Consider the following 27,907-nt stretch of genomic DNA (forward strand, 5'->3'; position numbering starts at 1 on the left):
CAGTTCCTCGCCACACGAGCAGTATTGAGGAAGCGCCAGGGGCAGGAGTGAGTAATGAGCGGGGTGTGTGAGAACACACGGGCTAGAAGAAAGCTCTGCAGCCCGGGACTGGGCCAGGGCCCCCCACCCAAGTCACAGCCGGACTGGACGCGGTCTGCCGACCCGCGCTAACGCGGGTCACGCAGGGGGAGCTGGGCGCGAGGCACGCCGGGAGTCCCGGGACGGGTCGTGCCCGTACGGCGCAAGCTCGGTAGTTGCCCGATTCAGAGGCTGTAGTTTCAGCTCCCTTGTCCTCGTCACTTCCGGTTGTGGGGGCCCTGCGGGGGCTGGCCTTCGCAGCGCCTGATGGGTGGCTCCAACAGGCAGCGAGATGAGCAGCCCCGGAGGAGGAGGAAGTGGGGGCCTGAACGCTGGCGGCTTTGAATGGCGGCGGCAGCGGGGCTCGTGCTGCAGGGACTATGAGGGCAGGCGGCGGCGGGGAGCAGCAAGCGCTGCTCAGGCAGGTGAGGGCCGCGCCCCGCCCCGCGCCGTTCTCAGGCCCCCGCCCTGCGGCAGCGTAGGGGCCCCAGGCCCGGTTGTCGGGGCAACCGCCTCAGGCCTCGCCCCCAGGAGGCGGAGTAGCGGTCCTGGGTCCCCTAGGCCGAGCGACGGTCCCCCCGGGCTGTTCTGCGGGGTTGATCCTACGGGAGCTGGGTGGACCGTGGCCTGGCCTGATCCCGCGCGTCAGGGCCCCTGCCCGGGGCTTGGCCGCCTGGGGCTGGTGCCCTGGACTGCACCGGGTGTGTGGAGCCCGCCCTGCGCACAGCGGGGACCTCCGGCCAGTGGCGGGTCTGGCCGAAAGCATCGCAGTGCCCGCCGCCTGCCTGGGTCGGTAGGGGGCGGCGGGACTCGATGCCGGTGCCCGGCTGGGTAATGCGGCCCTCGCAGGCGGCGGGGGGTGCGCAGTGACTGGCCGCCCTTGGGCGGCGGGATCCGGAACGTGACTGAACCCCTGGGAACTGCAATTCTGCAGGTGCCAAAGGGAGTTAAATGCCTGAATCCTGTTGCGTTTCAGTGGCTCTTAAGCGCCGGACTCGGGTTCTTGGAGATCCCAGCCTGAAAATTAACTTCAGGACATAATGGGGACAATCAAAACAGATCTTGCTTCAGGAACAATGAATCATGGGTCCTCATTCTTTTTTGCCATTTGCCACAAATGTGCGCTTTCACGTGTGCAGCAGGTCACAAGCAGCATTACCAGTTCTTGCCATTTTACTACGAACCTTGCTGGAGTTGACTGATTATGTGAGACTCTCATGGTATGTTATGCTACAAGTTGCACAGCTGCAGCACTGCAGTTATGCCACTGTAATGTAGGCATTTGCAGTAGAAATATAAGGGATTTTTTCCTTACTGGAGTGTGTCCACTCCCACGAGCAGTGGTAGCTAGGTGGACAGAAGAATTCATGTATTGACCTAGCTGCCTCTATAGAGGGGGTTAGTTTGATGTTATTACGTCACGAGGGTGCAATTTTTTTCCCAGCCCTGAGTGACATAGTTAGGTTGACCAAAGTTTTAGGTATAGACCAATCCTTGGTTTTCCTTTTTTAAAAAATCAAACTTGTATGTTTCTAACTCTCATGGTTGCAGGGAAAAGCTTGAAAACACGATGCAGTTGCCACTTAAAAGTTCACAAACCAGAAGTCAACTAAAAAGAACCCCAAATTTATTATCTCTAAAATCTCATGAATTTTAGGTTAATCTCGTGGTTTATTGGGACCAGATGCATGCTTTTTGAATGCTTGGTGTGGACAGTATTGCACAAGTATCTGACTTCTCTGATAAATTGGTTTATGTGGTGGTTTGGCTGGTATTTGGTTTACAGAGACAGTATTTAAGATTTGTACTGTACTCCTACTCATGTTTTCCTTTGTCTTTTTAGGTTTTGGGTTGGAGAGTGGCTGCTAGTATTGCCTGGTCAATACTACTACTACCTGTGTGTACGGCAGTCTTCATAAGTATTAGCAGCATTGACTTGTTTCATCCTGTACAATGGATTTCAAGTAGGTGTCCTTCCCTGCACGTGGAATGTTTAACCCTCTGTGCAATTGTTAAAGTATTCTATTTCTGCTTGCTGCTTATGCTCTGATTAAATTAAAAATAACTATATTGGCAATGGCACTGTGCTGAAAACTGAGTTTTGGAGGGCTTGCGTAGCCTGGAAATCACTTTATTTCAAGACTGAATCAAGTCCTTAATTTTTAAATTCACCACTCTTACTGAACTCTGTTTTCCAACTATTTTTCCCTGTGGAATCCTTTGTAAGTGAAAGTTCATCTCATAAATCACCCTCCACTGTCTGGTTTTCAAAGTGTTTAATTCTTTGAGTTATGCTGAGGTGCTCTGTAGAACCACTGGTGAACCAGAGTTTTGAGAATCAGTGCTCTAGGGATACTGGTTTACCTGCATTTGAGACCTTTCTAAATTTGTGGGAACTGATATGTAAATATGCTTTCCAATATATAACTTAACTCGGTGCTTAAATGATAAAGGCTGATACTTATCTTTATCAAAGGTTCAATGGTTTGTTAAAGTGTCTGAGGAAGGAGATAAATATATGCTACATATTAAATAGAGCACAAAAGGAAAACATATGTTTACAGGAGTGGTGTTGATGGTCTCTAATAAACACCAACTGGAAATCTTAGTAGTTGTGACATTCAGGCTTTCAGGGAGCTGTCATCTTCTCCTACCCTTCCGAAAAAGGAATAAACAAACAAAAAGTAATTACCAAATAACTAATATCGTACGTCTCTCTACACGACAAAAGTTTTGCCAACACAAGTTTTGGCATACACCCTTCACAGTTAGTATATTGCGTGTGTGTGTGCGCATACTTGACTCCTTGGGTTGGTGATGCAGGCACCCACTAGGAGTGCTTGTGTTGATGCACAGTGCAGTGCTGTATGGGTAGGTATCCCAGTATATAACCTGCCACTGTTCAGTGCACTGTCTTTTGGGTGGTTTTGGCAATGCATGGTGGGGCAGAATGGAGTCTCACAAGGGTGACTGGGAGAAATGTGGTCAAATACCCATAATACAGTGTTATCCATCCCATAATATCTCTAGCCTATAATTTTAGCATCTATTTTCAATTTCCTATGAACCTGCATGGCACTTGTCACTGTCAGCCATCTCTGACAGAAGCGTGGAGCCTGCACAGCTCTGCACTATCGTCATGACCATTGCAAGCATAGGATGCATGATACTCCAGTATTTGCAGAGTGGCAAGAAGAACTGCGGGGAGCCTGATGATTTCCATGTGGTCAGTTTGCCTTGAGACATAGCAAGAACCAACTCAAGGTTCTTGGTAGCGTTCACCGAGCAGCTGCGGATGAGGAAGTGCCACTTCTGGGTCTGAGAAATAAGGACTGACTGGTGGGATTGGATTGCAGTGCAGGTCTGAGACATGAGCAGTGCCTGTAGAACTTTTGGATGCAAAAGGCCACGTGCCTGGATCTGTGTGCTGAGCTCTCCCCTCCACCCCGTCGTCCAACGCATGGACACCAAACTGGGAACTGCACAGATAGTGGAGAAGCGAGTAATGCTCACGCTGTCAACTTGCAATGCTTTGGATTGATACCAGTCAGTGGGAAGTAATTCTGGAGTAGAAAAATCCACAGTGGGGGGCTATTGTCATGCAGAGCTACAGCATTCACAGAGCTACAAACAGGGACCTTCTCTTCTGTCCAGCAGATTACCGTTGGCAATGTTGAAATGGCAGTAGGCATAGGATCCAGCCTATCCCTGACTCATGAAGCCATTCGCTGGCCACCTTGACAGCACCAAGGAAAGATTCAACTACAGGCTCAGCACATGCAGAATGAGAATTGAATGTGCTTTTGGTAGATTGAAAGGGTGCTGGCATTGTTTCCTCACCAGATTGGATTTCAGTGTGAAAAATATCCCAGTGGTTATAGCTGCCTGTTCTGTCCTGCATGATATTTGTGAAGCAAAGGCAGGAGCCGGGGGGGGATTATTGCAGAGGTAGAAGGTTGAGGTGAACTGGCTGTCTGAGTTTGAACAGTCAGACGCAAGGGCTGTTAAATGAGCTCAGTGAGGAGCTGGGTAGCATAAGGCGGCTTTGAAAGACCGCTTCAGCAGCTAGCCATTGTAATGTGCTGTGGTGTACTGTGCTCAACCTGGTGCTGCAGCGTGGGGATCTGTTAGGATTTGTGCTTGCTGCACATCTGTGCATATATCACTGACAGTGCAGTTAATAATGTGGTGGTGCTTGCTGTACATTTTATGATGACAGGTCATTTATGATGATGACTGGCACTGATCCTATGGGTTGTGAGTATACAACAGCACGACTCTCACTGCCAGCAGGCATTATCCACCCTATGTTTTTAACTAATAAACATGAATAATTTTCAAAACAAGAGAGTTGTATTCAGTTACAAAAACAGCTACAAACAAAATCTGAAGAATTTAAAAGTAAATACATTTTAACGTAAAATCATTTAGAATCGCAATAAACAAACGAGCAGGGAACGCTGTCAGTTGTAGCTACCCATACATCAACCATGGCTCTCCCAGGTCAGTGTATATGAAGCTGTGGTTGTCCATGCTGTTCCCCCAGTGTGGAGTGGTAGGGGTAGGCACGCAGGCCTTGAGGCCATGGCGGGGAGGCATTGTGCTGCAGTTCTCCACTGACTGAAATGGCAGTTGAGCCTGGGATTGTTAAACTTGGGGACTGTACCTCTCAAGGCCTCAACAGCTACATCACCAAGTAAAACACATAGAGGTACCATTGTCCGTATAGTAGGAATGGAAAATGAAACTTAGGATTCAGAATTCCCCCCTTCTTTTGCTCCCCTAGGTGTTTAAGTAAGACCTGCTTATTGGCACTCTTTTTTCGGAGTGCTTGTTCATGGCACCAGTCATGGTGAATATGACTCGCCGGGGTGAGGGAAATAAGGAGGGAATTGCTTGGTTGCATGAAACTGAGTACAGAGCACTGGCACCCTTTTCCACAGGTGGTGGTGGTTGTTTTAGCTGATATCTCAGTCCTGAGGGTAACAAAAGCAGAGAACACAACTGCTATTGGCATCCCGAAGCTTCCCAGGCCTGTATGCTGCTAGCCTCTTTATGGCAATGACTCTTGCTGAAGTCCTCACCAAATGGCATGGGAAAGTGTTCTACCACAGAGGAAGAAATAAGACTGCCAGCCCTAGAAACCTTCAGGAGAGGACTGCAAAGTACCTCCATGCAAGTTTCATTGAGAGCTCTCAGGAGATTCAAGGGACCTTCGTCTGTATGTACACAAACTGCTCTGCATGGCCACCTTTGTCTCAGTCTGGAGGGGAATGAGAAGCAGATATCAGCTCTACGTCTTTGTTGTACCACTACCTTTTATAGTATAGGTAAATTAATGCAATGGTTTTCACCTTTTTTCGCTTGTGGACCCTTAAAAAAAATTCCAAATGAAAGTATGGACCACTATGGAAATCTTAGACATAGTCTCACCCCACATTGAAAACCACTGAATTAATGAAAAGTCAGTAGCTGTGTCTTGCTAAGTTGGGGGTGCTATCAGTGTAATTGGAAAAATTTTTACATGCTTATCTGAGGTTCCTTCCCCTGCTTTGTGCATGCCTGTGCTCAACTGCAGGGACTGGCTGGACTGCGGTGGAGTCAAAAACAGGACCTGACTCATGACACAGCCTGACCCCCATGTTTGCCTTTCTCTCATATTCCTCATTCACCACCTCCTTCTCTCTGTTCATGGTAGAGGCCTGTGACTCTGGCGCCTTAGAGGCATCCATGGTGATGGTCAGGATAGTGTTGGGCTTTCTCCCAATGATGGTATGCAGCTCTTTGTAAAAGCGGCAGGTCTGCGGCTTCACACTGGATCAATTGTTGACCTCCCTGGCCTTCTGGTATGCCTGCTCCAGTTCCTTGGCTTTCACGAGGCACTGTTGCTGGTCCTTGTCGTACCCCTTTACCTGCCTCCCCCAAGCAATCTGCTTATAGATGTTGACATTTCTACAGCTGGATCAGAGCTGTGCCTACACATCCTCTTCTCCCTACAGACCCAGGAGATCGAATGTCTGCTGTCTACTCCAGGTCAGAGCACGTCTGGAGCATGTAGCCAGCATGGCTAGCGGGGCAGTTGTGCACAACAACAGAGAGCAGATAGGAGTGCTCACCAAGCTGGACAACCAGGGAAAAGGCATTTCAGGAATTCTCTGGGGTTTTAAAGGGAGGGCTGGGGGAGCTTTCAGTCTGTGACCCGTGGGCAGTGGAATTCACAGTTGTGGCTGGAGTGGTCTGTTGGGCATTGTGGGACAGCTGCTGGAGGATTGCTAGGGTCAATAGGTAATGCAGTGTGTACACTGATGGTATATTGAACCCAGTACATTGACCACGGCTCAACACCACTCAGGGGGGCTGGTGTTATGTCAGCACTTACATTTGTGGGAGATGGATTTAAGTACAGACACATGTGCAACTAGGTCCATGTAAGCTGCCTTGCACCGACCTAACTTTGTGGTATAGACCAGGCCTTAATTTTCATAGTAAGGTTTGTCTAGGTATGGGTGCTATTGCTGAAAGGGGAATTACTTCAGCTATATTAGAAATACATGCATGTGTCCAAATTAAATTGCAAGATTCTGTATTTTCATATATGACCAATCCAATTACTAAGATACACAACATGCTTCATTGAAGTATGATTGTTTATCTAGAACCACTGTGCAGCTGCACATTACAAAATACTACATTCTTAATGAAATAAGAACCTATTGATTGTGATTATGCATTATGTACCTAGATGCTCAATATTAAACATTTGCTAGTATCATAGCTTTGTACTGTACTATTGCACCTTATGAACAGTGTCTTCTCTTTCATTTTAGATTCATTCAATGATTGGTATACTTCCTATGTCATCTTTTGTATCCTTCTTATGTCAGTGGTGATACTGATAATAAGCATCTTCAATGTTGAATTTTATGCAGGTGGGTTATGAAAATTGCTGTCAACAAGATATTTAACCTTTAGCTAAATGAGAGGACTGTCTTGAAGGATTTTGTTTTTATACTTTATGTATTGGCTTTATACAGTGCTGTATGGATTGATTGAAAGTGGAATGCCTTAAAGCTTATTTTAATTAGGTATCTAATGGTGGCATCAGTGTTAGACACTTCATAATAGTCAAATTGACTTGCTCTGGTCAGAAACACTGAATAAAAATACCCCTGATCCTCTTTAAAATAACTCTTTTAATTTCAGATTCTTCCATAAAATTTGGATTCTGTAGTAGCCTCAACAATCCACTTGCATTTGGGGAGTTAGATCACCAGCGGTGAATGTAGTAACGGAGCAGTGTCCCCTGGACAGGCTCCTCATCCAATTCAAAATTCTGTACAAGCTTGTTCCAGTGCTATATATTTCCATGTATTCACCAGCCATTTTGCTCTGCCCCACTAATATAACTGCACTTTGAAGTAGGAAGGGGATCTGCTGTTATCCTTGTGCTACTTCATACGCCTGAAACTCTCCTCTGTGTCGCCGAGTTACTTTTCTCTATTTATATCAGCTTACGGTTGATTATAACTAAAGTGTTCTGTGGTGTCAAAGGTATCACATGCAAATGAAACACAAATTGTGAGTTTTATTTAGCAGTAGATGATAATCCTCCATGGTTTTTTATTTTTTTTATTTGCAGTTGTGCCTTCTATTCCCTGCTCTCGATTAGCACTGTTAGGAAAGATTATTCACCCACGGCAAGTTATCCATTCAGTTGTTCATGCTATAATGGGAATGCTGATGGCATGGTGTGCTGCAGTTATGACTAAGGGGAAGTTCCAGTTCCTTGCTTTACCCTGCACAGCTTCAGAAAGGTGACTTTTTTTGTTAATAGTGGAACCAAGTATTGTGCAAGTAGTACCGTTTTGTACTAAAATGAGTTCACTGGATGTTTCCTAGAGGAAATAACCCTTTAACTTCTAGCAAAAGATGAGCAATTGTGTGTCTGTTCTTAAACTTGCTTTAGTATGAGTACTGGAAGGAGAAGAGTACTTCAGTGAAGAATGACAAGTGATTAGTTTACAAACACTGCTGTGGATAATTTTTTTTTTTTTAAAGTTTGACCAGAAGCCCTGACCCTCTAAGTTACTATGATTATTAACAGAAATGGACTATAGAATCATAAAAATGTAGGACGAGAAGGGATCTCGATCTTCTAGTCAGCCCCCTACGCTGGGGCTGGACCAGGAATACTTAGACATTCCCTGATGTGGCTTGTCTAACAGGTTCTTAAAAACCTCCAGTGAGGGGGATTCCACAACCTTAATTGGTATACATTACACAAGAGAGACACAGTAGTGTGAATTCATTGTTTCATTTACTATAGTACTATATATTCATATTTAAACGGTACGATGGGATTTGTGCAAGCCTGGGAGGGAGGGGGGAGAAGCGGAGCGGCATCAGAGGAGGAGGCGGAGCGGAGGTGAGCTGGGGGTGGGGGGGGCAGCAGCAAGTAACCGGGGGGGGGGGGGGGCGCAGAGGAACTGCTACCTGCCCCAGTTCACCTCTGCTCCGCTTCTCCTCCCCCGAGCTCTCCGCTTCTCCCTCTCTCCCAGGCTTGCTGTGAATCAGCTGTTTGGCGCGGGGGGGGCAGGAGAAGCGGAGTGGTGGCATGCTCTGAGGCGGAGGTGAGCTGAGGCGGGGAGCTGCCGGGGGGTGCTCTGCATCCACCAATTTTTCTCCATTGGGGCTCCAGCCCTGGAGCACTCAGAGTCGGCACCTATGGCGGCAGCATGTCTGGCTCCGACACTCTGCTCTGAGTGGCGTGTTAAGGGGACCGGGCCAGGGGTTTGGATAAGGGGCAGAGGGTCTCAGGGGGGCAGTTGGGACAGGGAGCCGGGGGGAGGGGATTGGGGGTTGGATGGGTCGGGGTTCTGAGGGGCCAGTCAGGGGGTGGGAAGTAGGTGGGGGTTGGATAGGGGGTGGGGCCAAGCTGTTTGGGGAGGCACAGTCTTCCCTACCCAGCCCTCTATAGCAGGTTTGATATAATGAGGTTTCACATGTAATGCGGTAAGATTTTTTTGGCTCCCGAGGACCGTGTTACATCGGGGTAGAGGTGTATATAAAAAAATTTCACAGTAAAATGACCAAGTATTATTTTATCAGCTACAATTGGTTAATAATGTAGTAAAAACATCCTGGTCAGTTAATAACTTAGGTTAATAATTAAATCAGTGTTTTAATATCGTGCATTGCAAAGAGCTGCAGGAGACGCATAAAGAGCTACTTGTGGCTCACAAGCCTCAGTCTGAGTGTCCGTGATCTAACCTAAATCTCCCTTGCTGCAGGTTCAATGCTGAAAAGGTCAAATGACCCTTCAGCTGTAAAATGACCTAAGAACCTGTCTCCTGTTCTATATGGCATCTTCAGAAGATCTTAGTCCCCCCCACCCCATGATAGACAAGTAGCAAGAACAGGTAATAGGACTAGCAGCTCAGATAAAACTTGCTCTGGTATACATCCCTCGCTGATACTTGGGAATATTTTTCATTTACACCAATCAGATGAATAAAATCAAAGCTCTGCTTAACTAAAGTTAGAAGCTAAAATGAAGTCTAGAATAGTAATTTACAGTATTATAAGTTGTTATAAATCATTTCTTTACTTTAGCCTAGATGGTGCTGTTCAACACATATGCCTAAATGAGTATCACCTCTTCCTCCTGCTGTCTGGAGCTTTCATGGGCTACAATTATAGTGTCTTGTACCTTGTTAACAATATGAACTATTTGCCATTTCCAATCATACAGGTAAGAGGCTAAAAATCTTTGTAAAGATAAATATCTAATCAGCTCAAATGACAAAGGGTAAACTTGGAGGGTTGTTTATTTTTTTTGGTCTACTTCCAGTATCAAAACATATGTGGGTGCCAGTGGCCAAGCACTTGCATTCTTTTATTAAACCAATCTATTCTAAAATTAACAAACAAGGCTTTTAGCTTAAATCCTTGCAATCCCTCCCCAGATCCCATAAAATCCTAATGTTAAAATAAACCAAAAATCTTACTGTTACAACCAAGTAAAATTTACACAGCCCTGAAGCATGGTAAATTCTGGCTCAGGTGGACCACTGTGGTAGTGAATTCCAGATGTGAGAATGCCCTGCCATTGAGTTTAACTCCAGGAACTTGCATCAGGAGTGGCCTGTGTATTCTAAGCCTCATGATGTAGGGGAAAAACAAGCTTTCAATGAATAGGTTACTAAACTAATTCAAACATAAATCATAACCGCTTGAATCACACTCAAGCAAAAAGTCAGCCATCAATCACTACGGTTACATGTGTATAGTGCTTGTGGGCTGCTGTATTCTGCACTAGCTGAAGCTACTGGGTGCTTTTGAAGGGTACCTGAAGAGGTAGACTCTTGCTACTGCTACTACCTCAGAATCTAGGAGCAGCAATGGATCCCAGTTGATTTCTAGACCAACGCTTGGTCTAAACACAGGTGTAGTGGTTTAACTGAAGGTGTCTTAAACAGATTTAGTTAAACTAAACTGATACATGCCAGGTTTAAACTAAATTAAGAGTATCAACACCATGTTTTGTGCTGGTTTGTCAGTAAATTTACATGTGCTTCCTATAATAAAATCTGATATAGTTTTAGAAGCTTGCAGTTTCATATTGGCAACTCTCCTTTTCTGAGACTGTTCATCTAAATGAGAAGGTAAATCTTGCATACATTTTATTGGTGAGACTCTTTTCAGTTTCCAAAGGAAATATGTAATATGACTATCTGCCTCTATTTCATGGTTTTGAAGGATTGTCATAAACTTAAAAATCCTACCGTTGTCTGAATATTTTCCTGCTTTTTAGAATAGAACACCTGAGGCTCTGATTAAGAGAATAGAGAAGAAACATACTTTCCTCCATTCGCAGTTTACTTTGTGCATTTGGCACAAATTAATTGTGTTTGTGTGTATGTATAGTCAATTTCCCTGTTTCTTCTGTGTGGTAAATTTTTTCTACTTGTGTCCCCCCCCCCCCCCCCCCCCCCACACACACACACACACAGAAACAGGGGAGGAAAAAAGACTGTACAATCACATTTTCTTTCTGATTTCAATTGCAGAAACTACAACTGGGGGACTCAGGAGGTATGGGCAACACCTGAAACTACTTCTAATTAATCTTTTAAAATTGACTAGACTTCAGGTTGATTGCATTTGTTTGAGGACTTTATCATACTTGATTTCCTTTGAATGCAGAGTGCTTCAACTAATCTATCTTTTTTTTTTTTTTTTTTTTAGCAATACAAGTACTTACGTTTCAGAAGATCTTTGCCCCTGCTGGTTAAACGTAGTTGTGTGGAATCACTGTACTTGGTTAGAAACATCTGTGTTGCATATTATTTTTTTGGTAAGAGTTCTGACACTTTTTTTTTTTTCTTGTCCCTATATACTAAGAGAATTATTTAACCAATTTATTAATATTTATTATTCAGCCCTAAACATAACTTGTCCAGGGTGCTTAGGTTTTTTTATTAGGTAAGTAAAATAAGCATTTTTCACCATTATGGTAAAGTGTAGATGAATGGCTTACTGGCTCAGCCACACAATCATGGCCATTTTGTATTCTAAGCCTAAAGGATATTGAAGTATTCCTCTTCCACTTGCCATATTTATATTCTATAGGTAATGACGGTACTTTGGAAATGCAAAGTATTCTAGATCACTTTCCACTGAAGATTCCAAAGTCTTGTACTGACATTTATCTTTGTAACAGCCCTGTGAAGTAGATGTCCATTAGCCCTGTTACAGAAGTCACTTGTATGAGACCCTTAGAGAAGCCATTAATAGACCGAGGGGTAGAGTCCACATCTCCTGATTTAGTCAGGGGCTTTAATCCTAAAAGACATCCATTCTTTTTGTAGTCAGTCTCTGAAAAATATCACCTTTTTCCACTATACACATGTTGCCAGTCTTCATTTGTGTATAATCTACCTTCATTCTGACATGAAATTTCTTACTAGCCTTTTTTTGTACACTTCAAAGTTTGAGATCTATTTTACATGTCATTCTGTTATTGCTTAGGTTACATTCCAAGAGCATGGATAAGTACCACAATGGACCTTCATACAGATAGGTAAGTAGTACAAATGACTGCCTTTTAGAATACAAGAAGGGAATATTTTTCCCTCACATCACATACATGTATTCCGTATATATTCTCCTCCCAGTCTTTGTAGAATCTCTTTACTTATGACAATTCCTTGTTTAAAATGGCAAATGTTGGGAGTTTAACATCACTGTTAGTTGACTGAAGAGTTTTGGATCTTACAGAGCTATCAGTGCTAACAAGTAAAAAGAACTAAATGGGTTTTTGATAAAATGTTTGTCCAAGTAACTAAATTTCTCATAGTAAGCTTTAATCCATAAATATTTTGTGTTGCAGTAGTCAATTATAAGCATTTTCTAATACTAAATGTGTTTGGAGATATATATATCCAAATTTTTTTTTTACCCCCAGTAAACTTCATCCTCTTGACACACTTACTGGTCTTCTGGATCTATCCTTGCTCTACCATACCTGGTTATGTGGTATATTTCTTCTGATTACTTGGCACATTGCATGGCTACTCTTCAAAATCTATGCTACAGAGGTTAGTATTGGGTGACTGTTATATGGGGAAGACATCAATGTTGTGGGGGAAAAAATGCTTATGTTTAAAAGCAATATTCACTTAGAATAGTTTAAACCAGTGGTTCTCAAACATTACAGAGCAGGGCCCATGCTTTAATGCAGAGACTAGCTGATGGATATCTCCCATCCCTTCTTTGATTGTTTAAACCATTTTCCTTCCCCTTTCCAATAGCATAGAAAGGATGTGGCATCTATAGACAACTACAGTTTAAATGGAAAACTAATATTTGGAGAATATCTGTTTTTTATTGCAGTAGCTCAACTTGAAATGAGAGAGCATCATGTGCTCAGCCAACATTTGGTGAACTGTACCTTTTTAGAAACTTCAAACAAAGTCCCCAAAGTACATAACTCTGTAATGCAAACAATTTTGGTTTAACAGAATACAGGCTGAGCTATTGAAAGAGATTTCAAAGCATCTTGGGAATTAATAAATTTTTCTTCTCTTTTACTTAATTGTTAAGCATCAAATTAATATGGCTAAAAAGATTTATTTTAATATGACTCATAATGTATTTAAAGCTGAGACCATGATTCAATAAAAGAAACAGTGGAGTCCCAATGGTAAAGAATTGGAGTCTTATTCCTCATTGTCTAGTTTAGATATTTTTTTTGTAAGACGGCAGAGAATAAAAATCCCTCCCATCCCCCCATAACATTATTTTTTTTCATAGACTTTGCTGAGCTGCAGCTTAGCAGGAAAAAAAGTGCTGAGGTTTTAAAACCTAAAGCAATGTTTTCTTAAAATATGGGGCAGGCATCTCAGTTGTTCAGAGTGTCAGCTTTCATTCAAAATCTCTAGCTGGTATGAAGATGGAGAAAACCTTCAAAATGTGACTCAACTATAACTGATGCAGTGATGGCTACCTCAATTTTCAGAGATCCTGGAACAATAGCTTTGAGGTTTGAACTGCCCTATTTCAATAGGTGCTAGCTCAAATGCTAATGATTAAGTATCTACATTAATCATTTTACTAGTCATAAAATCATGTAAGACGAGAGGAGGTGGTGTTGTATTGTGAAAATGTAAAATATGAGCAGGCCTTTGACAACTTATGGCAGGGCTGAAATGGGTTGCAGTTGGTTTCATGTTCCTGAATGGTAGTGTGACTTCCAAAAGTTTGGGAAATACTGACCTACAAACAAATTCAGAATGCAATGAAGTTTTTCTACAAACATGGGCAGGAAGTTTTAGCAATATCAGAGGAGATATGTACTCCCCTTTACTTTGAGAACACTGGGAGAATTTGGTCTTTATTTTTCAAAATATAAGTAACTTTTCTGTGATTAGAAGACTGTGCCAGGGTAATATCAGTAAGGCAAGCATGACAAAAATTGAAAGCCAAAGCAGTTTATTTTAATAAAAACTACTTCAGAGACTCAAATAGGAGGATTAAAGTTTATTAATGAAATACAAAGATTCAAATGAATTTATAGAAGTCCTCCCTCTCAAGTCCTTCAGGAAATCCAGGGATATGATTACTTCAGCTTTTAGTATAATTTTAAAATTACATTTTCCTATGCACCTTTGTAGAATCCTTAAGAATTCCACATAATTTATTGCTGCCCTGTTGAGAGTCTAAAACTGGCCTTTTTAGTTTCTCTATTGGTCTGTTTTAAGTCCACCTTAATTTCCAAATTGGAACTTTCTGAAGAAAGTGTCCCATTTATTAAAGGCCTCAAAACATGCCTCTAGACCCTGAGGTTTCCTTATAAAATATTTTTTGGCTGTTCAACAGAAGAGATCACAGGGAAAGTTTGTTTACCCATAGAAGGTGATGTGGTGGGGTTTTTTTTAGGTTGTTCAGCTCACCAAAAGTAGCTGTACATGCAGTTGAATGTGGTGTAAGCTGGTAGGTCTCTAGAGCAATTCTTATTCTGCTTGAAGTCATTTTATTAGCTGTTTGGTTTTTTAATGTGATAGAACTTAAAGTTTCTATTTAGAAATGGAAGAAAAAAAATGGTTTCAAGGATAGTCTGCTTTAAATCTGAAACTGCTCGGGAGTCTACGCCCAAACTGTACATCATATCATTTTAACTAAATGTAATGTGAATAAAAGTACATTGATGGATACTTGTAATGGAATTAAATCAGCTTTGTGTTGGGATTTAAACATTTCCCTTCAATGTTTGCAGTCTAAATGTTGTAGCATGAGAACCAGAAAGCCGGAAGTATCAAATGTGAGCATCAGAATGACAGCTAAATTAGATGATTTAAAACAAATAATTTTAACCTAAGGAGTTATAGAAATGTTAAAACTGACTGTGCCCCTTTAATGACCTTGACTCCTTAGGACACAGCTAACTATGTCTAACTTTGAGCTTGCTATTTGACCAATACAGTTTAGGTTGATCTGCCCTTCTGGTAATTGGTTGTGCATCACTTTGTGTTATGTTGTGGCTTTTTCGTAAGACATAGTAAAATATGGGATGGTGTCCCTAATGTTTAACCACAATGATTATTTGAAGGGTATTAAGATAAATTGAGTGACTTGTCTGATTCTTGTCAGTTTAAAAATAGATATTGAAGTCCGTTTTTGCTGCATTAAAAACCACTGGCTTGTTTAGCAAGATGTCAAAGCTTTTGGGTATATAGTTTTGTAGCTTGTCAGGTTGGCAAATGACAAAAATTAACTTGACTGTGGTCTCTCACTAATGGTTTATTTCAGCGTTTGTTCTGCATAGTATAACTAGTGATTTAGCAAAGCTTTTGACACGGTCTCCCACAGTATTCTTGTCAGCAAGTTAAGGAAGTATGGGCTGGATGAATGCACTATAAGGTGGGTAGAAAGCTGGCTAGATTGTCGGGCTCAACGGGTAGTGATCAATGGCTCCATGTCTAGTTGGCAGCCGGTATCAAGTGGAGTGCCCCAAGGGTCGGTCCTGGGGCCGGTTTTGTTCAATATCTTCATAAATGATCTGGAGGATGGTGTGGATTGCACTCTCAGCAAATTTGCGGATGATACTAAACTGGGAGGAGTGGTATATACGCTGGAGGGGAGGGATAGGATACAGAAGGACCTAGAGAAATTGGAGGATTGGGCCAAAAGAAATCTGATGAGGTTCAATAAGGATAAGTGCAGGGTCCTGCACTTAGGATGGAAGAATCCAATGCACCGCTACAGACTAGGGACCGAATGGCTAGGCAGCAGTTCTGCAGAAAAGGACCTAGGGGTGACAGTGGATGAGAAGCTGGATATGAGTCAGCAGTGTGCCCTTGTTGCCAAGAAGGCCAATGGCATTTTGGGATGCATAAGTAGGGGCATAGCGAGCAGATCGAGGGACGTGATCGTTCCCCTCTATTCAACGTTGGTGAGGCCTCATCTGGAGTACTGTGTCCAGTTTTGGGCCCCACACTACAAGAAGGATGTGGATAAATTTGGAGAGAGTCCAGCGAAGGGCAACAAAAATGATTAGGGGTCTAGAACACATGACTTATGAGGAGAGGCTGAGGGAGCTGGGATTGTTTAGCCTGCAGAAGAGAAGAATGAGGGGGGATTTGATAGCGGCTTTCAACTACCTGAAAGGGGGTTCCAAAGAGGATGGCTCTAGACTGTTCTCAATGGTAGCAGATGACAGAACGAGGAGTAATGGTCTCAAGTTGCAGTGGGGGAGGTTTAGATTGGATATTAGGAAAAACTTTTTCACTAGGAGGGTGGTGAAACACTGGAATGCGTTACCTAGGGAGGTGGTAGAATCTCCTTCCTTAGAGGTTTTTAAGGTCAGGCTTGACAAAGCCCTGGCTGGGATGATTTAACTGGGAATTGGTCCTGCTTCGAGCAGGGGGTTGGACTAGATGACCTTCAGGGGTCCCTTCCAACCCTGATATTCTATGATTCTATGATTCTATGAACAAATTTAGTTATTTTCTCTAATTTCAGGCACATCATTTTCCTGTTCAACCAACTTTTGCTGAGGAAACAGACCAATGCCTGCCTAAAATCTTAAACAGCAACCCTCCCCTTATTATAAAGGTATCTGAACTGCCACGTTGATATTACATGTGTATTCGCTAAGCCCTGGTCTATGCTACAGAATTAGGTTGACGTAAGCTGCCTTGCATTGACCTAACTCTAAGTATCTACACTAAAATGTAGCTCCCGCCGAGGTAACTCACCCACAATGCCAACTTAACTCCACTTCCACGAGAGGCATAGTTCTTAGGTCAATGCAATGTCAGCGTAAACATTGCATGGCTTACATAGAATGTTGCTGGCCTTCATAAGCTGTCCCACAATGCCACACACTGACGGTTCAATCAGCGCAAGCGCTCCTTGTGAAGATGCACACCACTGACGCAATGACCGTAGTGTGGACGAATAAAAGTGATTGAATTACTGTGGTGGCTGTATGTCAACGTAACTTAGGTCAATATAGTTTTGTAATGTAGACATACCCTAAGACTCCCTGACTGCAGATAATGGGAGACTTAAGTATAATAATTTTGACTGCAGCAAATGTTCCTTTAAAAAATCAGCCTAATTCAGAACAGTCAGAAACATTGTGCAGTGCTTAAACTTCTGTCTGTAGGTTTCATAGTGATACCTTATGTTTGTTTGCTGTACAGGATCAGTGTTTAAGCTGAAGGAAGATTAATTTAGGTAGAAGGAAGCAGTTTCTGGTATTTTATATCATGTAGTCAATTGTGTGTGTACAATACTGAACGCTTCTGTTAAAACAGAGCATATATGAAATTCCATTCACTTTGTGTTAACTGCTTTTCAAGCTTGTATCTTTGTCAGGTGAATAGGCACTGTTCAGAATTACATGTATGAGATTAAATATATGCACATTTTTGTGTACTCAATGCTTCTGATGCTGCTGCATATCTCCTATTGTTTATCCCTGTTTCCTATCTTCAAGACCCAATATTTCCTTGGATTTTCTGTCCTCAGTAAAAATATATATTTCTAAAAAGGCAATAACACAAAAATTAACATTATTCACAAATTGTAGTGGCAAACGTCCTGTGAATTTAACCACGATAAATGTAGAACTTTGCGTTCTGAAGTGACAAATATAGTGCTTGAACCAATTTGCTAAATTGGTTGCTCTTATTTTGGGGTGTGAAGTCTCAAATTGGTGTTTTACAAATGATCTAGCTGAGAATATTTCCTTGCACAGGCAAGTGCTGTAGTTAATGATTTCAGAGACTTATAGCTTATTTTAACACTACCGCTGAGATGCATTACAACTCCCAGTGTTTCCAGTTCTATTACATTTTGGAAGAGGGCTTGCAGAAGAGAAGTGACCATCAACAGAATTTAACATGTGCAAACCCTAGTTTGTAATGATTCCTGAAATTGTAATCTCATCTTTATTAAAAGTGTAATTTATAACTGCATTTTGTTTATATCTGCAGGATTTGAGAAATCACACCAGTGATATTCAGACTCGGGCTCGGGAGCTGCAAGTGGCTCCTTAGTGTGTCTCCTGCTGCTTTTTGGAGCACATGATATTAAATCACTGTGTGATATAATTATTAATCAATCAGGATGCTTATGTAGTACGAATATAGAGTATTATAGTAAATGAAACAATGAATTCACACTACCGAGGCTCTTTTGGGTAATGTTGATTGCTAATTTGGCTCCTGAACCATTGAGGTCTGTGCATCACTGAATCACAATATTTTGGGGCATCTATTTGGTTCTTGATAAATGTTCAGAAAAGCACTGACACAATTTTTAAATAGCGTGACTAACTTGTTATGTAGCCGTGGCAGGCAATGAGAGAACGTACCTTAAAATTATGCTTTCATTTCAATGTAAATTCCATGATTTCTCTCTTGTGTTTAACCACTAGAGCCAGAAATTGGTACTTTAGACTACTCAATGACAAATGAAAGGGCATAAAGTCTGCAGAGTTTCCTACAAAGTTCTGATTCACTCAACAGCCCCAATATGAAACTAATCTTTTTTCAGTGGTCAAAGTGAGGGAATCATTCTCCCATTGTTCAGCCTGATTTAAATGTTTTTCAGTCATGTGGCTGAATTTTGCCCACAGTTATGGTATCTGTGCACAAATCCCATTGACTTCATTAGGGATAGCATTTTTAGGAAGAATTCTGTGCTGAAATCCAAAAACAAAACCAGTAGATTTTGACTGAAGTGATTATAAATGGTCAACTTGTTTTTATAACTTATTAAAACATTTTCCTCCTTTGTAGTTCTTGGCCTTACAGGACTTGATGTTACTTTCCCAGTATTCTCCTGTGCGACGACAAGAGGTCTTCAGCCTCAGTCAGCCAGGTATTGGTAAAATTAATTCTCCATGGTTATAAACTTTTAAGAATTGTTCTAATCATAAGATTTTTTTTTAAAATAATAATTTGAAGCATGCTTCATAAACCACGGGGACTTATATATAAAAAGACCCTGGCATCATTTTGGCATCATTTGGAGGAGCCTTGATAGTGTTGTGTCCTCTACTAAACTCGCCAAATACTAGTGCCTGCTGTTTGTTAAATGATAACTGTGAGGTGGGTCCTAGAGCAGGGGTGGCCAACCTGAGCCTGAGATGGAGCCAGAATTTGCCAATGTACATTGCCAAAGAGCCACAGTAATACGTCAGCAGCTCCCCACCCTGCTCCCAGCGCCTCCCACCTACTGGCAGCCCTGCCAATCAGCGCCTCCCCCTCCCTTCCCACACCTCTCAGTCAGCTGTTTTGTGGCATGCAGGAGGCTCGGGGGGATGGGGAGGAGTGAGGGCATGGCAGGCTCAGGAGGTGAGGCGGGAAGGGGTGGAATGGGGACAGGGCCTGTGGCAGAGCCAGGGGTTGAGCAGCGAGCACCCCCCGTCACATTGGAAAGTTGGCGCCTATAGCTCCAGCCCCAGAGTCGGTGCCTGTACAAGGAGCCGCATATTAACTTCTGAAGAGCTGCATGTGGCTCTGGAGCCACAGGTTGGCCACCCTGACCTACAGTATCAAAAGCAGAGTGGTATTGACATAACAGATCATAAGTTTAAACCAAATGATAGAATAACAGATGTGCATAAAAGCCTACTGTGAGGATGTAAGTGAGATGGAACCAAGCATAACAAATGAATCAACCCTGCAGCTGTGAAAGCAAACAGTTGCTGTGATATAAAATAAAGTGTATGAGACTCCTAACATACTAAGAGATGCTGTAGGAGGTCAATAAAAACTGTCTTGAGTCCATTGGGGAACTTTTGTTGCACCTCATCAGGCATTCTGGTGTTATGGACTAGCTTCAAATCTCTTTATTACCATAATTGACATCACTTTTTTGGTCATCTTAAGTCTCAAACCTACTAAGCTACTAATGGGCCCAAATTCAGCCCTCCAATCTGCCCATGAAACTCTCATTGAGATTACTGGGAGCAGCAAGTGTGGCTTGAAGGTTAGAATTTGGGCAACTGTCTGGAGCAGCAAGTGTGACTTGAAGGTAGAATTTGGGCAACTGTCTGTCGCGTATCTGGTGACTAAAAACTCTCTCAGGGTGAAAATGCAGCATGGCTTTCCTAGGAATGTCATGTTTCAGATAATTCTCTAAGCTTGTACTAAAAGTAAAAGCAGAACATAAACACAACTATCAAAACAGGCTTGGTGGTACCTGTGACTTGAGTAGAGAGAGAACATCTGTTGTGCCTTCAAATAATTTTTCTGTGTTCTGGTAGGTGGGCATCCTCACAACTGGACAGCAATATCAAAAGAGTGCTTGAATCTTTTGAGTGACTTGACGCAGAAGCTGATTATGCAGCAGGAAGCTGCAGCTACAAATGGGAGAGTGAAACAGCCATCTACAGGAGAAGTAGGAAGATCTCTGAGATCTTCAGGTATCTTTGTATGGGAGAAGATTCACAATAGCTGTTGTGATGAGGTTTAAACCTGCATACCCCTAAAAGACATGCTGTTATGATTCAGCTAGTGTTGGTGTAGGAATGTGCAAATAACACTTTAAGGAGAGGCTAGACATGCTGTTTTCCAAATTGTCTCAGAATAAGAACTGGAAGCACAAATATTGTATAGAAAATGTCAATCTGTATTGGTGTGTATTAAAAAAATATATATATCCATGAAGGTCCCCCTTAGCTTTGCAATTCTTAAATCCATAGATGAGATTGAACATAGACTAAAAAGTAAGGGTTCTGAATGTAATGGTGGTAATAGACTTCCAATGGAAACCATATATCTTGCATTAAGAACTCTCACCAGAAATTGAGTGCTGAAATAGCTATGGGAATAGTAACCTTGGGGGAGACACTAGTAGAAAAATGGGTTGACATATGCCAGCTTGTATGTCTCCGTGCAATGTGTTCTTTATCACCAGAAGCAGCTGTTACAGAAGAAATGGCCTTCCAGACACAGAGGTCTAATGTCGTTTCTAGAGCCCACGTGCCTTCCCTGGTTAAATCATCCCTCTTGCCTCTAAAGGCATCATCTACATCTGATCTTGGAAGCTCTTTTGGTTCACCTTTCAGTTCTCCTGCTCTAAATCGCAAGGCTGGAATTCTGGATTTAAACTCTCCTTGGCATGGATCAGTCCAAAGTCCTCATGTTATGAGAAGAGGACCAAAGCTGTGGACATCAAGTTCAGGTGGGGATCTTCGGTTTCAATCCCCTCTCATCTTCCTCTCTGTAGGTATAATTGAAATATTGTCTTGACTGCACAAATCCTTATCTTTGGAGTTAAATGATTGGTCTATGGGGAGGGTAGCTATTTTTCTCAAACTCGACTGGATTTCTCTTGTAGATCTGCAAATGACTGGCTCTCCTCAAGCGTCCTTCCCTGTGATCTCTGTTGCAAGAGTTGGTAATGAAGCAATTCAACCAAGCTTTATTTATACATGGCTCCAGAACAAGCAAGAGCAGGTGGAGTAAAAATTGCATTACAAACCAGTTAAAACCAGCTTCTGTTTTTGTATGTAGCATGTAAGATTGGGGTTTTTTGGTTTGTTTTTTTTAAAGGGAAACTTCATCTTATTGTATGACCTTTCTCCTCAGATTATCTGACCTAATCTTAATTTTTTTTAAATTTTTTTAAAAACCATCCTAATTCTTCAAAACACTCTTCTCTGTATAGAAAGTTTAGGGACTATAAGGTTGTGGAAGGGTTAAATTGCATATCAGAAAGGTTGCCTGTGTGTGTGTATATTTATTTTTTAATCTTCATTTTTTCGCTCTTTTACACAGGTTAGGAGTTTCTTGTCAAAACGAGTGCTGATAATGTATTTCTTCAGCAAGGTAAGGATGAATGTATGTTTTGTGACAGCATTTGATTGGGTACACCAGAAACACATAGGCAGAAGTGGGTTCTAATCCTGTATTAAGTGAACCCTCTAAATTTGGTAGTAACATTTCTAGAACATCTTTTATTCCAAGGTCTTACTGCATTTCACATACTGTTGTACTGAAGCCTCCAATATTGGAATCATGTGTGAAAGAACAGTAATGCTTCTATACAGGTAAACTGAGGTGCATAAATTGCAATTTCCCCAAAGTCCCACATAGCATCAGGGCCAAAATTAGAATTTAGGAATCCTGACTTCATATCACTACACTAACTGCTAGATAACAGTCTCTTGTTATACCACTTAAAACCAGACTTCTCAGGGGGTTGGTTCTTGTGATGTGGACAAACAACGGGAACTTTCCATAAATCCTTTCGTCAGATGGTCAACCTGCTAGAAACTTTTTTTTAAAATCTTAATATTGGCACAAAAGATTAAATAAAATAAATAGATAGAGCTCAGTATTTTTTAAACTGTAGATTTAGTTTAATTGACATACGTGATCCAATAATGTGATAAAATTATTCAAAGGATTTCCCTTAATTCTGATTTTAATCTTTCATAGACTTAAATGAGCATTACCATTGGGTCAGGTCATGTCCCCCCATGTCTCTGCCCAGAGGGACCCTCTGCAAGCAGATCTCCTCTGCCTAGGATCAAGGGAGGGGTTCAGCTGCCTCATGGCAATTTTTATGCCTCCCAGTTCTGGCCCCACAGAGACCTCTTTGAAGTCTGGGGTAGAGACTGGGCTATATTGGGCCAGTCAGTGGTGCTATGGCATGTACATTGTCCCTCAAGCACAGGGCTTAATTTGTGCCAGGGCTGAGCCCCGGCATCTCTAGGGTTGGCAGTTCATAGCCCTGGCACCTCTGGGCTTGCTGTGTCTGTTTGTTAGGAAAGTAAAAAAACTGCTTCAGCCCCAGCACCTCTTTCATTACAAATTAAGCACTGCTCACGCCCCATTGAAGTGAGTCAGAACAGATTATATAGCCCTATCTTTTGTGAAGTCCCCACTCATGGTTTTCGTGGGCAACTGCAATCGGGCAACTGGGGGTACCACTCGGGAGGCAGAGCTAATGTGCCTGTACAGGGCTTTTAAATGGCCCTGGCCTCCCATGTATCTTCTGAGGGCTGCCTGTTTTACAGGTGGGTCCTGCAGCCTTTTCTGTCAGGGTGGGAGGAGGTACATAGATACAAGTAGCTTGCCAGATCCTGGGTTAGGTCTGCCCCGCATTTTGAAGCGTGGTTATTTTGTGCAGGCATGCAGATCCCATGGCGGACATTAGCTGCAATGGAGATGAGCGCGGTGTAACTATGTAGAGAAGACAAGTCCCAGTTAAATGGTTCGGTACCTACAGTAGACGCCAATAAAACTCTATAGCAAATCTTTTTCGATGGGGACTACACTGTATAACTGTGTATACTGGGCATGCATTTATAGTCTTGTTAAAGAATGTATGGGGTTGTATTTGAAACAAACAACTTTGGCTGGGTGACTGGGGGGGAAAAACCTATATGCTTTTCTGAAATCTTATGCTTTCTCCTCAGCATCCAGAGGCCTTGATCCAGGCTGTCTTTTCTGATGCCCAAATGCACATTTGGGCATTAGAAGGTAAGCAACTTCCATTTGAATTTGTGTTCGTTATTCTGGGTTTGTGGTACAATAGCAGTGGACATCATGAAAGGGCCCCAATTCCAGACTTGCTGTATCCATTACTATGTAAATGGATTTAAATAAAGCTCTTCTATTGTAAGTATAACCCACACTCACACCATGTGGCTGTTTGTCCACCTCTAGTGGCTGGACTATATAGATCAGACTCTGCTAGCTCAAAGCCAATAGCAGACTTGGATCTTTTAGCTCAAGCAGTCGATGTTCATGGTTTTAGATCCAAAAATCCTGGGTTTAATCCCCACAGTTGATACCCCTCTGGGGCAACAAGTTACTTCTGTTTTAGTGAAGCGTATGCAACATTGAACTTGTAATATAAGACCACAAAAGGAAACCCATTTTCAATTAAGGCGCACGCTGTCAGTACTTTTCCCTGTTCAGCACAGAAGCCAGCACTATACTGGTTCCCTGTTGGATAATCTCAGAGCAGTGTGAGATGCTGTAATACTAAACAATAACGTAATCTTAAGAACACAAGCATTCTCTATACAAACATCAGAAGACTGTGCCTGCCCCAAGAAATTACATTCTGAGTTAAGACAAACAATAGGTGGAAGTAATAGAGGGAGGTGGAATGGAGAGAACAAAGGTAACAGCGATGAAAACGCATGGTTGCATCAGATAGCTATTTGCCCAGTTTGGAGAGTTTTTTAAATAGACACATGAGCAATAGATATTATAGCAATAATTCCTGCTGGCAATCTGCCTAGTCATGACCAACATAATTGACTGATTATTTATATTATGTTAGTACCTAGAAACCCCATTGTGCTAGGCTAGGCACTGTACAGCAAACTAAACACTGCAATCCCTGTGCTAGAAAGCTGGCAATTTACATAAGACAGAATTCAAAAGACAAAGGGGACAAGGGTGAGTTCAGGGGGATAAGAACTATAAATTAAACATAGTTTGGCAGAAAAATAGATGTGACAGTTTGCCATTTACCTACCAGTGCCAGATGGAAGTGACTTGTGGGTATCCTGGCAGAGGTAAGTTTTGAGAAGGGATTTAAAAAAATAAAGTGGAAGTTTTTACCAATATGTGGAAGAAGTATTGCCCATGCAAAATGGGCAGTGTGGGTTAACTAACTGTTAATGGTTTCTAACGGGATAATGCCTAGTTAGAGCTATGGAGCTAGTTCTGATGATCTCTAAGTGTAAGACTTGCAAGATGATGGGGAAGGCAGCAAAGGTAGATGGGCAGCTAAGGCAACAAATCTGGGGATAGTTTATACCATGGAGCAAATTAGAGCAGCCTCAGGACAGCTGCACCTGGCTGCACTATACTTCGAGGGATCTCCCCCACACTAGTGGAATCTTCAGATTGCAGATGCTGTAAGCTGCAGTGGGGGCCAGGATCTGGCCCATTAAATCCCTAGAATTGCAGCATGTTTGTTCCGTTTCTGGAGGCTAAATTAAGATTAGTTAGGTCTTAGTTATATTAGACTTAATATTAACTTCTTTCTTTGCTTGGAGGTCTATCTCGTTTGGTAGCAGCCTCATTTACTGAAGACAGATTTGGAGTTGTCCAAACTACACTGCCAGCTATTCTGAATACCTTACTGACTCTTCAGGAGGTGAGGATCCTTGACATCTCCTTAGTGCAACATTAGTTCAAGGGGGAAGTTTTCCTGTTCATTTTCCTGGGTCTCACTGTGGCACTGCTGACTGACTTTAAAATGAAACACTTCTGTCACCACTTAAAATGGCTTATCGTAATCTTCAGTTAAGCTAAACAAAGCACCAGAGTCCTTTTTTAGACTGAATAAATACCTCATTAGATCCTTCTTAACTGACATTGCACTTGGAAAGTTTTTTAAATAAATTATACAAAATGCTCAATTATAAACATTGTCTCATGGAAGTAACTATTATTATAGTGTCAACATAAGCGTTTAGGATTTAATCTTCAGCTTGATCACAGACATCCCTCACATGTAATGTACAGCATTTCAATTTCAGAGCCAGCAAATTTCAGGAGATCAAACCTGTTCCATGTTTTTCAGCAAATATTAAAGCATTACTCTAGAAGCAATTATCATATCAGTACATGATGTATTTGGGAGTGTGTTAATCACACAGATGTGTCTCCAAGGTAATGTTATGTGCCATTTATTGTAATCACTGGTCTGTCTTAATGGCAGATTCTCAGAATTTTAGAGAGAATTAAAATTAGTCAGCCTAAGACATTCCAAAAACATGCAATGGAACTGCTTCCTTATTTCTAAAAGATTAGTCATGGCAAAGTTGGGAATTCTTCCTTTTACTTCAGTGTTTATACTATGTTCAGCATTCAAAGAATATAAAATGAGATTCTCCATTTATGGAAAGTCTGCTCCTGTATTTCCATTGGCCAAGATGCAGAAGGAATGCTGGGTCAAGTTGTCTCCAATCTTTTTTTACTCGTCAGTGGTGAAACTTCTGAATTTGCTGTTTGTTAGTCTCTTCGCTTTACTTGGCACAACCACCTGTGCTGCTAGAGTTTGTTTGAAATGGATTCGGCAGAACAGTTCTTCTCATTCACTTGTCAATCCAGGTTGTAGATAAGCATTTCAAGCTGCCCCATGCTTCCAGCAAACCACCCAGGATTTCGGGAAGTCTGATGGATACCTCCTACAAAACGCTACGATTTGCGCTTAGAGCATCCCTGAAAACGGCGATATACCGGGTCACTACTACTTTTGGAGAACATCTAAAGTAAGGCCTTTGGTATTGGCAGCTTCCTGCTTGGTTCTGTTTAAATGAATGTATAACAGAGGCCATGTCTACACTAGCACTTACGTCGGCAAAACTTTTGTTGCTCGGGGGTGTGAAAAAACCACCCCCGAGCGACAAAAGTTTTGCCGTCCTAAGCACTCGCGTGCACAGTGCTGTGTTGGCAGGAGATGCTTTTCCACTGCCATAGCTTTCGCTGCTCATTGAGCTGGTTTTATTATGTCAACAGGAGAGCTCTCTCCCGTTAGCATAACATGGCTACACGAGAGCTCGTACAGCAGCTTGCGGGTAGCAGTACAGCTGTGCTGCTCTAAGCTTGTAAGGGTAGGCATGGCCCAAGTGTACCTATGGAAAGGCAAGTCCCACCAATAGGGGGACTGTCACAGGACATCAAGTAACAATTTCAGCTGTTGAAAACACAAAGGGAATTTTCCGCTTTCCCCCTCCTAATGGCGATGAATGTGTAGTATTCACATGGATAATCATCTGTAGAGTCCTGATAGCCCCCAAACATGGGGCTTTGACTGTCAGGCTCTGGTTGGCTGTGCTGTTCTTGTAAAACCAATAGGCAGCCTCATTCCTAATTTGTGGACATGTGAGTTGATGGAAGTTACATGAACTATGAGATCATCGTTCTTCTGTTGGCATTTGGCCACCGTGCTATTAACTTTGAAAGTAACAGTAACACATGAGCAACAACTACTTTATAAGGGATTTTTCCTTTGCAGACTCCAGAGAGATCTATTTAAAATAGATTGTTTACATTGGGAGAAGAGTTGCATGAATTTGTTAAATACTAAAGGAGCTTATAAGTGAATTACTGTTTAGGATCTTCTTTAAAAGAACAAATACCTTTCAGTAATAAAAACTATTTAATACTTTCATACATGAGAGCAGGTTTAAAAAGTATCTAACTCCAAATCTGAACTTGCTTGTCTTTGCCCTTAATATTTGAATGTAGGTTTTTATTATATAACACAGCTGGGTTTTCTAGATTTCTAATGGACTCCCAACTATTGATTTCAGCTTGTACTTAAAATGGTTTGACATGAGGCTTTGCTCTACAGTTGATGTAACATGTTAATGTACAATTTTATGCTTGTATTTTGTTCTAGTGCAGTTCAAGTGTCTGCAGAGCATAAGAAAAGACTTCAGCAGTTCCTGGAGTTCAAAGAATAGTTAAGTAAATGAAATAGGTTACGTTGCTGATACTGCTACAGATGGACAGTACATGTTTAGCATTCTTGAACTGGAAGAAAGTGGGACTTATTAATCAGTCTTCCTGTCTTGTTTGGTGGCCTTTTCAAAAAGTGTATTTTAAATGTAAATCATGGAATTCAACTGTTAGCAGAATTACAAAAATCTTCTGTTTGGATCACTTTACTTGATCTTTTGTATAATAAAGCTCTTTTTTTAAAAATGTCTTTGTTTAAATATTCTTGGCAATTGAAGAAACCTCAGTTCTCATCTTGAGATTAGTACCCGCTTTTGAGGCGAGCAGGGTTAATCTGTCACTTGTTTTACCAGGTATGTTTTGCCTAGAAGCTC

The 27,907-nt window shown here is 42.0% G+C and overlaps 1 protein-coding gene across 4 annotated transcripts; it reads left to right on the forward strand.

The window, feature by feature from the left end:
- Positions 1-318: 318 nt before the first annotated feature.
- Positions 319-27,781, forward strand: NDC1 (NDC1 transmembrane nucleoporin). Of its 4 annotated transcripts, none has more exons than XM_048860639.2 (18): positions 319-503; positions 1,922-2,042; positions 6,906-7,007; positions 7,718-7,892; positions 9,691-9,829; positions 11,326-11,434; positions 12,109-12,160; positions 12,545-12,677; positions 16,600-16,692; positions 18,888-18,969; positions 20,360-20,518; positions 21,016-21,279; positions 21,436-21,554; positions 21,876-21,926; positions 23,522-23,585; positions 25,121-25,221; positions 26,181-26,341; positions 27,475-27,781. In XM_048860639.2, the coding sequence occupies exons 1-18, from the start codon at positions 459-461 to the stop codon at positions 27,536-27,538; spliced, it is 2,034 nt and encodes a 677-aa protein (XP_048716596.1). In that variant the 5' UTR covers positions 319-458; the 3' UTR covers positions 27,539-27,781. The 4 variants fall into 4 exon arrangements, with proteins under 4 accessions (XP_048716596.1, XP_048716598.1, XP_048716595.1 ...); XM_048860638.2 differs by having other exon boundaries at positions 321-503; positions 21,013-21,279; XM_048860640.2 differs by lacking the exon at positions 319-503 and adding an exon at positions 1,041-1,298 and having other exon boundaries at positions 21,013-21,279.
- The last annotated feature ends 126 nt before the right edge of the window (positions 27,782-27,907 follow it).

Source organism: Caretta caretta, chromosome 8 (assembly GCF_965140235.1).
Source record: "Caretta caretta isolate rCarCar2 chromosome 8, rCarCar1.hap1, whole genome shotgun sequence".
Lineage (NCBI taxonomy): Eukaryota > Metazoa > Chordata > Testudines > Cheloniidae > Caretta > Caretta caretta.